Source organism: Cricetulus griseus, chromosome 3 (assembly GCF_003668045.3).
Source record: "Cricetulus griseus strain 17A/GY chromosome 3, alternate assembly CriGri-PICRH-1.0, whole genome shotgun sequence".
Lineage (NCBI taxonomy): Eukaryota > Metazoa > Chordata > Mammalia > Rodentia > Cricetidae > Cricetulus > Cricetulus griseus.
The window spans coordinates 210,713,581-210,728,430 of record NC_048596.1 but is presented as its reverse complement, the minus strand read 5'-3'; the positions used below and the strand labels follow the sequence as shown (position 1 = coordinate 210,728,430).

The 14,850-nt window shown below is 43.1% G+C and overlaps 1 protein-coding gene and 1 long non-coding RNA gene across 23 annotated transcripts in view; one reads left to right on the top strand and one right to left on the bottom strand.

Annotated features, from left to right (window-relative positions):
* The window catches only part of Crem (cAMP responsive element modulator), an 80,330-nt gene extending 69,227 nt beyond the window's left edge, over window positions 1-11,103 (bottom strand). For 16 of the 22 annotated variants that reach the window (XM_027405378.2, XM_027405380.2, XM_027405390.2 and 13 more), the window contains exons 1-2: window positions 10,969-11,102; window positions 585-685 (exon numbers count right to left, since the gene is read on the bottom strand). In XM_027405378.2, the coding sequence (XP_027261179.1) occupies window positions 585-628 (44 nt within the window). In that variant the 5' untranslated portion in view covers window positions 629-685; window positions 10,969-11,102. Of the gene's footprint in view, window positions 1-584; window positions 686-1,062; window positions 1,166-1,212; window positions 1,241-10,968 lie in introns of all 22 variants that reach the window. The other 6 variants (XM_027405377.2, XM_027405384.2, XM_027405376.2 and 3 more) reach the window with 4 other exon arrangements.
* A 343-nt stretch (window positions 11,104-11,446) lies between these two features.
* On the top strand, window positions 11,447-13,209 carry LOC113839358. The gene is made up of 2 exons (XR_004769317.1): window positions 11,447-11,809; window positions 12,087-13,209. It is a non-coding gene; the product is annotated as an uncharacterized LOC113839358 (long non-coding RNA).
* Window positions 13,210-14,850: the final 1,641 nt, after the last annotated feature.

The window sequence follows — 14,850 nt, the reverse complement described above, 5'->3', positions numbered from 1 at the left end:
CTTTGTGCATGCTAGGCAAGCACTCTCACCAACTAAGCTCCAAGCCAAAGTGTGTTCCTATTTTCAAGTAACATTACCAGAAAAGGTATAGAAAAATTATTTTCTCATTAGAGATAGATCCAACTGATGAAATAGTGTTTTCTGGAGGTCATTAAAAGAAAACTACAGCTGGGTGTTGGTCTCCAGAGTGAGTGCCAGGATAGGCTCCAAAGCTACAAAGAGAAACAAAAAAGAAAAAAAAAAAGAAAATACCCTGGAAAGTTTCTTCTCCTTTTCAAAGTTTAATAGCAAGGGAAATAGATGCCTCACACATCCAGATAGGCAAGTCTACTTTTGAGCTGAAGATGTCACCAGAACTCAGCAAAAGCCAAATGTGAACACCCATTTCAGCTTCATCCCTACCCTGCTACACAGTACAACCAGAAGGCCTTAGCTGGATGGTTGAGCAATATGAGTACATGGAATCACAACACAGATGGATGCACACATGCACCTGTAAGTACAGAGGCACCACTAATTTGCTTATGACTGGAACTTTGGGCTCTAGGCAAGACCTGGCAAAGAACAGGAAAACATCCACCTACCTTACATTTGTCCTCATATACTTTTTCCTGCCACATTTGCTCATTATTATTACATGTATAATCAATGCTTTGCTCCTTCCCTGTTTTCTTCTTTATTTATCCTGCAGTAAAATCACAATGTTGAATTAGGAGGTCACAACATTTTACTTTTTAAAATATTAAATAACCCAAAGCTGAGCTAGAACAAATATTTTCTCTTTCTTTCCTTTGTTTCTTTCCTTCCTTTTTATTTATTTTATTTATTTATTGAGACAGGGTTTTACTTTTTACAGCCCTGGCTGGCCTGGAACTTGCTATGTAGCCATGGATGACTTGCATCAAACTCACAGAAATCTAGCTGCCTCTCAAGTGCATCACTATACCTGGTAAATATATAATCTAGCTTCTTTAGAACTAAAAAAACAGAATTAAAGGCTGAAAAGGACTCTGTAATTATTTTCCAAACTTAACAATTTATGCCAGATATAGTGGTACATACCTTTAATCTTAGATTTGAGAAGCAGAAGTGGGCAGAACTCTATGAGTTCCACGTCACCTAGGTCAATATAGTTCCAGACCACCCAATTACATAGTGATACCATCTAAGAAAACAAACAACAAGGTGGGGGGAATGGAACACACGACTTACCTATTTGTTATTCAATGTTCTTCTCTTCCTAGGAAGGAGGAATCACAAGACTTAAAATGGCTATTTCTCAGATTAGATCCTCTGGAGTAAAAGCAGTGCTACCTAATCCAACATACTCAGTATAGCACTCAGCTATCCACTATTTACAAAAGCAAAGATAACTTCATAAATGTAATAATTTTATCACATTCTATTTTTTAGAGATTTATTTTTATTATTTTTAAGTGTATGTCCATCCCCACTTGAGAGTATAGATGCCTGCAGAGGCCAGAGGTTTCAGATCCCCTGGATGTGGTGCTGGGACTTGAACTTGAGTCCTCTGAAGAGTAATATGTGTTCTTAACTGCTGGAATCATCTCTTCAGACTGAAAGTATCATTTTCTTAAATTTCACTCCATTGAAACAAAATTTTCAGCCATGTTTTTACCTTAAATTCAAAATTGAGTTTTGTCAAAGAATTTTTTTTCTCTTGAGACCTTGTCTCACTAGTCAGCCCTGGGTGTCCTTTAACTCACACAGACCCTCCTGCCTCAATCTCTGAGTGCTGGGACTTAAGGTGTGTACCAGCAGGCCCAGTTTACACTCCAAACTACCAATTCATCTAAAAAACTTCCTTTCAGTCCACTTTAAAAGGCTGGTATGGACAGCCAGGGCTACACAGAGAAACCGGGTCTTGAAAAAAACCAAGGAAAGAAAAGGAAGGAAGGAAGGAAGGAAGGAAGGAAGGAAGGAAGGAAGGAAGGAAGGAAGGAAGCAAGCAAGCAAGCAAGCAAGCAAGCAAGCAAGCGCACGCCGGGCATTGGTGGCATATGCGTTTAATCCCAGCACTCGGGAGGCAGAGGTAGGCGGATCTTTGTGAGTTTGAGGCCAGCCTGGTCTCCAGAGCGAGTGCCAGGATAGGCTCCAAAGCTACACAGAGAAACCAAAAAAGAAAAAAGAAAAAGAAACCCAGGAAGTGGTGGCACAAGCTTTTACTTTAATCCCAAACAGATGAGTTCAAGACTACTACAGAGAGAATTACAGGACAGCCAGGGCTACATAGAGAAACCCTGACTTGGAAAACAAACAAACAAGAGGCTGGTACCTAAGTAATTAAAATATTTTTAAAAGCATGTAAGAAGGCTTATCTAATAAACTACTTGCTGCCAAGTCTGGTGGCCTAAATTTAATCCCTGGAACCCACAGAAAGACAACTGCTGACCTCCACATATGCCCTGTCTTAGGAATCCACAGATACAAACATTCATGTATACACACACACACACACACACACACACACACACACACACACACACACACTAAATGTTTAAAAAAAAAAAAAAAAGCTGGGTGTTGGTGGCGCACGCCTTTAATCCCAGCACTTGGGAGGCAGAGGCAGGCGGATCTCTGAGTTCGAGGCCAGCCTGGTTTCCAGAGCGAGTGCCAGGATAGGCTCCAAAGCTACACAGAGAAACCCTGTCTTGAAAAACCAAAAAAAAAATAAAAAATAAAAAATAGAAAATAAAAAATAAAACATAAGGAGGCTGGAGAGATGGCTCAGAGGTTAAAAGCATAGACTGCTCTTCCAAGGGTCCTGAGTTCAATTCCCAGCAACCACATGGTGGGTCACAACCATCCCTGGTACCTTCTTCTGGTGTGCAGATATACATGGAAGCAGAATGTTGTATACATAATAAATAAATAAAATCTTAAAAAAAAAAAAAAAGCTGAGCCATGGTAGCCTATGCCTTTAATCCCAGGCATAGGCAGGCGGATCTCTGTGAGTTTGAGGCCAGCCTGCTGGTCTACCAAGAGAGTTAGAGTTCAAGGACAGCCAGGATTATAACATAGAGAAACCCTGTCTTAAAAAAAAAAAAAAAAAAAAAAAACCAACAACAACAAAAAAAATAACAAAGAGAGGGAGGTCCAGAAATGGCATGATGATTAAGAGCACTTACACTCTTCCAAAGACCTGAGTTTGGTTCCTGCCCATTGGGTGACTCACAATTGTCTGTTACTCCAGTTCCAAGGGATTTATCTAATGCTCTCCTCTGGTCACTACCATCAGCTGCACACATATGTATTTTCTCACACGGAGACATATAAATGAAACTAATTTTTTTTAAGATTTTATTTATTTATTATGTATACAGTCTTGTGCCTGCATGCCAGCAGAGGGCACCAGATCTCATTTAAGGTGGTTGTGAGCCACCATGTGGTTGCTGGGAATTGAACTCACGACCTCTGGAAGAACAGCCAGTGCGCTTAACCACTGAGCCATCTCTCCAGCCCCGAAACTAATTTTTTTAGACAAGTTTTTACTATGCAACTCTGGCTGGCCTGGAACTCACAATGTTGACCAAACTGGCTTGACACTCATAGAGATCTACCTGTTTCTGCTTACCAAGTACTGAAATTATAGGGGTATACTCAGCATAATAAATTTTTCTAATTTAACCATTTTTTACTTCTAAACATTTGATATTGTAAAATGAGGTAAAACTGATGAGCCATCTCTCAGTAGCTCCCTTCGATCCTTTTAATGCAGCTATCTCTTTTAAGTTCAAGCTGGTCTTGAACTCCCTGTATAGCCAGGGATGACCTTGAACTCTTTTTTTTTTTTTTTTTTTTTGTTTTTTCGAGGCAGGGTTTCTCTGTGGCTTTGGAGGCTGTCCTGGAACTAGCTCTTGTAGACCAGGCTGGTCTCGAACTCACAGAGATCCTCCTGCCTCTGCCTCCCGAGTGCTGAGATGGACTAAAGGGGTGCGCCACCAACGCCCGGCTGACCTTGAACTCTTGATTCCCCTGCTTCAACCTTATAAGTGCTGGGATTACAAGAGTATGGGAAAGGGTGGCAAGCCTGCCTGTTGTCTGCAAATAAAAGTTTGTATTAAGTTTCTAAATTTAGTTCAAAAATTACTTTTCCTAGATCTGGATTTCTGTACATACTTGGTAGGGAAATCAAGTGCCGTAACATGAAAATTTGATATCATATATACTGTTTGACTTGCACCTGGCATTATCTCACCTATCACCAATATTTTACTTTGTATTCACTCCCTGGCATAAAAGCTTCAATTAATTACAATGCTCTATCATTACCCATTAACATCCATTAGGATCACAGAAAAAATGTATTGAAGGTTTCTCTGTGTAGCTTTGGAGCCTATCCTGGCACTCGCTCTGGAGACCAGGCTGGCCTCGAAGTCACAGAGATCTGCCTGCCTCTGCCTCCCGAGTGCTGGGATTAAAGACATGGGCCACCAATGCCCGGCCTACAATGTAACTTTCTAGGAAAAAAATAAAATATAACCCATAACCCAGCACTCAGAAGGCTAAGGCACGAAAACTGAGTTTAAGGCTAGCCTAGAGCTACATAGTAAAATTCTACCTCCAAAAAAAGAAAAACAAGAGGTTTGTAAATGACTTTACAATATAAGAAACTAACTTTGTTCCCATTATCAAAATGCCAATTAGCTGATATTCCAATTCCTTCTCTAAAACCTACTACTGTTCTCTAGCCATCCAAAGGCTTGGCAACACTGTTTGCTTAACTAGTGAACTGTGTTTGTCATCAGACCTCATTATGCTAGACACATTTGCTGCAGTTTTAGAACTATTAAACTATATATTAGACGATAAAATCATTTAAAAAGAGAGCTACACCTCTGAAAACTAAGCTACATATTTTGAAAATGACTTTTCCCTTAAAACAAACAAACTATATTGGGGGGGGGCTGGAGAGATAGCTCAACAGTTAGGAGCACTTGCATTCTTCCAGAGAGACCAAATCCAGCAATGGCTCACAACCATCATAACTTCAGCTACAGGAGATTGGATATCTCTGGCCTCCTCTGGCACCTGCACTCATATTCATATACTCACATGAAAATACACGTACACATAATTAATAATGACATTTAAAATTCTTCTTTTGGGACTGTGTACTATTGAGATAAATGCAAAACACTAGAAGAGGGCATTATTATAAAAATGAAGAGTACTGTATAAAACAGTCAGTTTTAGTGTTTTATTCCTTTTTAAATACCAAAAGTAGAATCTTTAAATCTTGCACTGCTGAAACAGTTTTTTCAAGAAAGTCTTGGAAGTAAAAAAAGAAAAAGAATTCAAAACTATAATTAGCATAACCAAAAAACTGTGGCTATGAGACAATGTAGAGTGGTAAGAACACCTGGCGTTCTCCATCACTCTGTAGCACATTGACACACACGGACACACGGACACACGGACACACGGACACACGGACACACACACACACACACACACACACACACACACACCACACGCACACCACACGCACACGCACACGCACACACACATGGACACACACACACACACACACACACACACACACACACACACGGGGTTGGGGTGGGGGAGGATAGGCACAGGCAAGCAAAAACCCATACATTTAAAGTAAAATTTGTAAACATAAAATAACACAAATATGGGAAAATAGATTAGCCAGTATTCAGAGGGAAGAATTTAAACAATTATTTTACTAACCTAGCTTGGTTCTAGTTTATATATCTGAACAAAATACCTAAGGGGCAGGAGAGATGACTCAGTGGTTAAACACACTCAATGCACTTGCAAGGCACCTGGGTTCCAATCCCAGCACTCACATAGTGGCTCACAATCATCTGTAACTTTTTATTTCAGAGGATCAGACAACTTCTGGCCTCTGTGTGTAACAGGCGTGCATGTGGTACACAGACATACATGCAAGCACAACACCCATACATAAAATAAAAATCTTGTGTTAATTTCTTTAAGTGATACCTAACTGAAGAAATATGACTAATCAAATGTAATCTCTTTAGCGATTTCAAGAATATACCCAGCACTTGAGAGGTAGAAGCAGGAGGACTAATAATAGTTCAAGGCTATCTTCAGCTATACAGGAAGTTTGACTCTAGCCTGGGCAACATGAGACTTTGCCTCAAAATAAATAAATAAAAACATCCTAGGCTAGAGAGAGAGCTCAGAGAGTAAGAATGCTTGCTCTGTAAGAATGAAGACGTGAGGAGGGACCAGAGTTCAAACTCCTAGCACCCATCTAAAGAGCATGCTATTAACCCCAACATTTGGGAGCAGAGATAGGTATTCCAAGAACTCTCTGGCTACCTAGCCTGGCTCAGATGGAAAGCTTCCAGCTCAAGGAGAGATCCTGTCTCAAGGCAATACAGCAAAACGCTCTGGCCTATGCATCGTGCACGTGCGCGCACACACAGACACCAGTACACTGCACACTCATGTGAACAGCATGCACACTCATGTGAACAGCATGCATGTGCACACACACACAAATCATACAAATAAATAAAGTATCTAGAGCATCTGTAAGTAGCAGCATGTGTCTTTCTTCATATGTGATGTCCTAATTCCAAAGCTGGAGGCTTGCATCCTATCAAACTAAACTTAGTGGTAGCTTAGTGGTAGGGTATTTGCCTAGTACATGCAAGGCCAAGGGTTAGATATTTATTACTCACTGTTGAAGACAAAGGATTCTCTAAAAACATTTGTGGTGGTCTGAATGAGAATTGCTTTCACAGGCTCTAATATTTGACTGCTTTGTCTGTCAGTGGTGGAACTATTTGAGAAGGATTAGAACAGTGGTTCTCAACACTTTAATGCAGTTCCTCATGCTGTGGTAACCCTCAATCATAAAATTATTTTTGTTACTATTTCATAAATATAAGTTTGCTAGTGTTGTAAATCATAAATATCTGATATGCAACCCCTGTGAAACGGTCACGACCCACAGGTTGAAAACTACTAAATTAGGAGGTGTGGCTTTGTTGGACCAGGTGTATCACAGGGGATGAGCTTTGAGGTTTCAAAAGCCCACATCATTCCCAGTTAGCCTGTCTGTCTGTCTGTCTGTGTGTGTGTGTGTGTGTGTGTGTGTGTGTGTGTGTGTGTGTCTGTGTCTCTGTGTCTCTGTGTCTCTGTGTCTCTTTCTCTCTGCCTAATGCTTGTGGATCAAATCCAGGTCTTCATCTACCACTGCAATACCATGTCTGTCTGCCTGCTGCCTGCTGCCATGGTTTCCACCATGATGGTCATGGGCTCTCTAACCCTCTGGAATCATGAGCCTAATTAAATGTTTTCTTTTATAAACATGCCTTGGTCATGGTGTTTTGTTATGGCAATAAAAGACAACATTTCTAAGCAAAATAAAACTGCATTATCAAAGAGAAATAAATTGAGACAATATTCTATTCTGAGCTGCAAGAGGATCTCAAGGTGAAGAACAGCCGGATCTACATGCTATGACACTGTCTCAACAAAACAAAGGCAAATCCCACTAAAATTACCTGAGATTTTCTTCTTTGTTCTTTTACAGCATTAGAAAACAAAAACAAAGGAAGCGTTCAGTCTTACACATAGCACTCCTTACTATGCAGTTATCATGGTAGAAAAACATATTTTAAAAACTTCATGTAGCCAGGTAATGGTGGCCACACACCTTTAATCCCAGCACTCAGTAGGCAGAGGTAAACAGATCTCTGAGTTCAAGGCCAACCTGATCTACAGAGTAAGCAAGGACTACATAGAGAAACCCTTTCGCAAAAAAAAAAAAAACCACACAAACCAAAAGTTTCATGCTTTTCTTTTCCTTTGTGGGGGGTGGTACAGGTGATTGAAACTATCAAGGGATTTTCCAAAGTTAGGCGGTATTATACCACTAAATTATTATTGTAAGTACCTAAAGTGTTCATTTATGCCCATTGTGTTGCAGGTGAGACATTTTTTTCTAACAAGTCTATGTTTAAGCTCCTGCACTGATAATATTGAAATCACATCCAATGTTCATATCTCTTCTCAAAGTTGTCTTTTAGTCAGGTCTGGTGGCACACACCCATAATCTCAGCACTTGGGGAGGCTGAGGCAGTTTGACAAGTTCAAGGACATCCTGGGACACAGAGTGAGATCTGTCTCAAAACAAACAACAAAAATTGTTTTCATATATGAAATTTATCAGTTCAATAAAGTAAAAGTACGCTTTGAAATTTCAGATATGTCAGGTTTATTTGCCAATCAACCAATGGTTCTAACACTGTTCTAAAAGTTAAGGCCTCTCAATGGCAAGAGATCACATTGTTCAGTTTCAATCTTACAAGTCTAACTAAATGGAACTGGAGAGCTGGCTTAGCTATTAAGAACACTTCTTGTTCTTCCAGAGGACCTGAGTTCAGTTCCCAGCACCCCCACCAGGCAGCTCACAATCACTGTTAATTCCAGCTCTAAGGGATAACATACTTTTCTGGCCTCAGAGAGCATCCAAACATACATTTTATATAGCACATTCTCTTTCTCTCTCTCTCTCTCTCTCTCTCTCTCTCTCTCTCTCTCTCTCTCTCTCTCTCTCTCTCTCTCTCTCATATACACCTTCAAAATTAAATTTTTTTAAAGTTACTTAAAGTCTATATAAATAGGACATGACATTTGAGAGCATTTTAGTAGACTACCTACCTTCAGCAATAACCTAGCTCAATTTTATGACCCAATATTTACTTGGATGATAATGTGATGGGAAAGAAAATGAGTAATGTTTATATTAGTAAAGATTTGGTCAGGATTCCTATGTATGTCAATACTTCTTGATAATATGCTATATTCTAAGCAAGACTGTCTAAACACGAAGTTATTAACCTCTGGGGGAAACCAGAATACAGTCTATCCTCTATGGTGTTGGGAGTGTTAATTTTTTCAGTAGAGGAAAATTTCATTAACTTTTGGGCACAGTGTAAAAGCAAAATGACTAAAAGTTCCTCTGTTTACACATTTAAAATTTATTCATATCTTACAAACATACATATAACATCACTGTAACTACAATTTCACACTTCCCAATATGATTCCACATGAAGCACTGTCACTTGGGAAAACACTAGTTACACTGATCTATTTACAGCTTCACCAAAATAGCTCATGTCATTTCAGTATTTAATATAGCAGTTACAGTTCACTTGTGAAGGATTAAACCTCCTTTCTAAAGTTTCGTTTGGTTAAAATGACACACTATGGTGCATGTCTAAAATCCCAGCACTCAGGAGGTGACAGTAGGAGGTTCAGAAGTTCAAAGTCAGCCATTACATAACCAGTTCAAGGAACTGGGCTACTTGAGATTCTCTCTCTCTCTCTCTCTCTCTCTCTCTCTCTCTCTCTCTCTCTCTCTCTCTGTCTCTCTCAAAAAAAAGTTTCGAATAAATAATCACATTTATTGTCCAAAACACATTGTCTGAACACGGTGTTCCTTTGAGAAGTCTGAAATTTAGAGATTCAGAGAACTGGTATCTGATGAAGGGAAACAAGCTTGTTGTCAAAAACTGGAAGAATGATGATGTGGCCGGAGTTACTAAATGAAGGACTAAAAATTCAAATTAATATAAATTTATAAAGGAAAATTTAACTCCTTAAATCAGGAGTGCTATGATCCCCTGCTCTCAGAGAAGCAGAGGTGACTGCCCACCACTCCTGTTAACATTCCTTTGCTAATTGCTGGTTGTAAAGATTCCCCAGCCCAGGGAATAATTGACAGACTCTGTAACACCTCCCCACCAACCCCATGCCCTGTCTTATCTCAGTCAAATGTATCTCCCTTAAAATGTATAGTTACTAACTCTGTACTTTGAATGACCTTAAGTAACCATAGAAACTCTGTAATTTGTGGCCTTCAACTAAAGAACCCCAGCCTAAGATGTTTTCTTTACAGATTGCAGTCGGTCACCTGAAACAAGCCAATCAGAACTGTTACCCTCGTTCACCCCCAGACCCCATCTGTTTGCAGTTTTTTTTTCCTTTAAGAAGCCCCTAGCCCCCAGCTCGGGAGTCCAGTTCCTCTGCTCCTGCGAGAATAACGAGTTGTGCCGGGAGGAGCCGGTTACTAACAAAGCCTCTTGCGGTTTGCATCAAGTCCTCTCCTCCGCCTGGTGACTGGGGGGTCCCACCCCGTGGGGGTCTTTCAAAAACACGAACATCAATTATTAATGTGGTGCTGGATGAGGGCAGTCGAATGGGCCCCGAGTCACACAGCGCAGAAAAGCAGGAAGCCACAAGCTAGAAGGGGGCTCTAGCTTGACTTTGGGGCGATGGCGAGCAGACAGCAGCTTCCCCGGGTAGGGTGCGGGCACCGTAAACGCCTGCCAGGGAAAGCTGGCGGTTGGAGACACATGTAACAGGCGACAGGGGGAAGAACTGTGCTGGATTCGTCTCCCTGCTCCGCGGGTCTGGGAACTCAGTAGTTGACGCCCCTGAACAAGTCACGAGAGACCCCTGGGACCCCCAACTGAGACTCGCTGTGCTGCTCCCCTCCACACACCGGCTCTGCAGTGTGTGGGGCCCCGATGGCTCGATCGTGGAGTGCCTGCGCCTCGCTTTCTGAAGACACGGGGTACGTTATTTCCTATCTACAGCGCGTACGCCAAGCTGGGGTGAAAGCGCTGCGGCGGCCCCAGGGCTGTGGCGAGCAGGCCCGACGCCCTCTGGGCGCCTTTTTCCCGTCAGACTGAGGAGCCCGAGCGGCCGCCCGGCTCTCTGAGGGAAGGCTTTCCCGCCGGTACCCAGGTGAAGCGCGGAAGAGGGCGAGCGCGGACGGCCCGCTGCACGCTCGGGACTTTGGCGGGCTCTCGGTGGCGAGCCGCGAGCGGGCGGCCGTGCGGGCAGGGCAGAGCAGGCCGGGCGGAAGGCCGCGTCCCGAGCAGCCGCTGCCCGCCGCGGGCTGTGATGCGAGGCTGGCGCGCCACTTACCGGCCGCGAAGGGTTTACGTAGCGGACCTCGTCACTGATTACGGACGGGAGGAGGTGGGGACGCAGAGCCCGACGGCCGCCGCCCAGGCAACCCGGCGGCGGCGGCGGCCCCACGTCGCGCCCACGTCAGCTCTGATGCGGTTGTCGCGGCCTCTCCGCCGACGCGAACAGAAAGCGGCGCTAGCAGCCGAGCGAACTGGAGCCTCGAGCCCCGCCCTCCCCTCCCCACGCCGACCGCCTCCCTCAGGGACGCGGGCCAAGGAGGGAAAAAAAAAGTTGCAGGCTCGAACTCTGCCCCCTGCTGGCCGACAGCGGGATTGCAGAGCTGACAATCCAACAATTAAATAGAACGAGGCGGGGAAGGGCGGGGCGGGGCCTGAGGTGGGCGGGGTTAGCACTTGGGGGCGGGGCGTACTGGAAGAGCTTGTCTGGAGGGGCGGAAGATCAGGAGGAGGTCAAGGCGGTGGGGGGCAGGAAACCGGAAGCTGCATCCTCTGCGCGTGCGCCCTAAAGTGCCTTAATCTCCAACTACTTCCACGACGGCGAGCGACGCTTCATCCTTTGCCTCCTAAATGTCCTCTAGGACTATTCCAATCCCTGACCTCCGTCCCAAGTGCGGTGGTTCGGTCCCTGCCAGAGGCGCATGAGAGGCCTCCCGGGTACCCCGGCCTCAAGAGCACCCCCTTGGCGGTGTCCATGGTTCTGGAAAATGCCGCTGGGCCTGGGGTGTAGTCGGACGCGGTCCCCGTTTCTCACCAGCTGCCATCTCCCGGGAGAACTTGTTTGCACGGTGTCTCAAGGAAGTAGCTACAGACCTTAGGCAGAGGTGTGGCAGAAGAAAGTAAGGAGTTTTGGTTAAAGGCAGGATTTTTTTTTTTTTAGAGCGTGTTATGACGGAGAGTTTCGGTTTGGAAACTGAGATTTTGCATAAGGTCTATAAAGCAGACTCCTCTTGTAATTAGCACCATAGTGCCATAGGCACTCAAAAATAAACAAACTATCGCTTAGTCCCTTTAACTTGAGGGCAGTGGATTTTACCTTGACCATACATATATTTATTTATTTTCAGATGTAAGTGTGTGTGCCTACATGTATGTATGTACTCCGTGTGCTTGCAGGAGCCCTCAGAGATCAGAAGAGGCATCCGATCTCCTGCAACTGGAGTTATGTACAGCTGTGAGCTGCCATGTTGGTGGTGGGAGCCCAACCTGGGTCCTCTTTGAGAAGATCAAGTACCACCTCCCTAGTACCTCCTCTTCATTTCTCTGTATCAACCAAAAACACTGCCTGCACATCAGAATTAATGAAGAATTTATTGCAAAGACTAGTTTCCAGACCTGGGGCACTTGACCCGTGTGTCAGAATTCCCAAGCAAGGACACACAAATCTACTCTGTTTTTGTTTTTTTCTGAAGCGAGGTCTTACGTACCCAGGCTGACCTTAAATTCACTCTGTAGCCAAGGCTGATGTTGAACCACTGATCCTCCTGCTCCAGCATTCTAAGTCCTAGGACTGTAGGTGGACACAGTTACATCTCTTTTAAGATGTGCAGATCAGTTTAAAACACTGTAAGATAATTCCTCTAAAGCACTGTAGCTAAACCTTAACCACTTGTTGACTCTCAGAAATGCCTTACATTTTCCAACTCTTATAGCCTTCATTCTCTCAATTTTTACACTAATTGGATATGTCTCCTTATTGAAATTATCTTTAAGGCAGCAAAACATCACTTCTTTTACTTTAGTTTTACTTCTTTTGCTCTTTGGAAATTCTCTCATGTCAAGCTAGATGTGTGGCTCCCCTCTACCATCCCAGCAAGGAACTGAAGCAGGAGGATCATATGCTCACAGACAACCTACAAAACACTTGTAAGATTGTTTGCAGACAGCCGGGCGTTGGTGGCGCATGCCTTTAGTCCATCCCAGCACTTGGGAGGCAGAGGCAGGTGGATCTCTGTGAGTTCGAGACCAGCCTGGTCTACAAGAGCTAGTTCCAGGACAGCCTCCAAAGCCACAGAAGAGATACCCTGTCCTGAAAAAAAAAAAAAAAAAAAGTTTGTTTGCAGACAAAAACAGAGCACTAAAGTTGTTTTGCAGTCATTAATCTATTTTTTTTTTTTAGCAGTGCCATGGTTGGAGGTAAAAGGTGTGGGCCTTGTGCTTGTTAGCTAGCTGTTTACTCAACCCCTACACTACATTACCAAGCTTCAATTTTAAGTCATAAATATATAATGAAAATTGACGTTCAGATCTCTTTCTGTGTGTTTTTACTTGACAACAAATTCAGCTGCCTGATGAGTTTTGAGTTTCTCACACAGAATTGCTTTGTAGCTGCTATCAAGAGGACAAAGCTGATTAAGTGTAGCAAGCTTTCTTTTGGGCTGTCAACCAGCTCCTAAATCATCACATGGAGACTTATTATTAGTTATGAATGCTTGGCCTTATGCTTGTCCCACTAGCTCTTATAACTTAATCTGTTTCTCATCTTTGTTTTGCCTCTGGACTTTTACCTTTCTTTCCTTCTGTGTGTCCTTCTTTCCTGCTTTTCTTGACATTCAGCTAGCTGCCTGGCTGACTGGCCCCAGGTGTCTCCCTTTCTTTCTCCTTCATTTTCTCTTTTCTTTCATTTTCTCTAGCCTAGATTTCTCCTACTTCTCTCTGTCTGCCAGCCCCGCCTATCCCTCTACTGCCTAGCTCTTGGCCATTCAGCTTTTTAAACCATCAGTTGCCTTAGGCAGGCAAGGTAAAACAAATGCAACACATCTTTGCATAATTAAACAAATGCAACATAAACAAGTGTAGCACCTTTGTCTAGTTAAACAAATACAGGGTTAACAAATGTACACATCTAAAGTAACATTCCACAACAATGAACTCAAGCTGACTTCTGCTGGCAGGTGCAGCACTAGGTAGGATTAGAATAGAAATTTGATTTGGTTCTCTGAAAAAAAAAATTGGAAGAATGATGTCAATTAAATTACCACCCCCACCACCCCCCACAGGGTTTCTCTGTGTAGCTTTGTAGACCAGGCTGGCCTTGAACTCACATAGTTCCAGGTCCTTGAACTAGCTCTTGTAGACCAGGCTGGTCTCAAACTCACAGAGATCCACCTGCCTCTACCTCATGAGTGCTGGGATTAAAGGCATGCACCACCAACGCCTGACAGTGTCTTTCTTTTTTAATTGCATTAAAAACTGTAAATTTGCTGGGCGGTGATGGCACACGCCTTTAATCCCAGCACTGGGAGGCATGCTCTCAACCTTGCTATCACATTCATTCCTTCTCTGGCAGTAGAATACTAAAGACCAGCTGAGACATCCAACCTCATGGATCCTTGGATGTTTGGGTGTTCCATTTATAGATAGCCATTGTTGGATTAGCTGGGCCATAGCCTGTAAGCTATTACGATAAATCACTCACACACACACACACACACACACACACACACACATATATATATAGAGAGAGAGGTTCTGTTACTCTAGAGAACACACACACACACACACACACACACACACACACACACACACACATATATATAATATGTTTCAAATGAAATTGTTGGATGGCTATCTTCTTGTGGCTGAAACATTTCTTCCTGAGAGAAGAGAGAGAATGGAGGCTCTTGAGATACTCATAAATATTATAAGATTCATGAAGCTCACCAAATTATGAGACTCGTGGAACCCCTCCTCAAGGTTATATAAATAGTAAACAATTTCAGGATGCTGGGGTAGGATTCTCAATGATGCAACTGCCTTTGAGTCATCCATGCTCCTGTAAGTAACCCCTCACATGTAGTCTTGTAAAAACCCAAATAAACTCATTGGTTCACCAAGCTAGAACTGAGTGAAATGATTTCTTTGGTCTGCCATCAGTGCC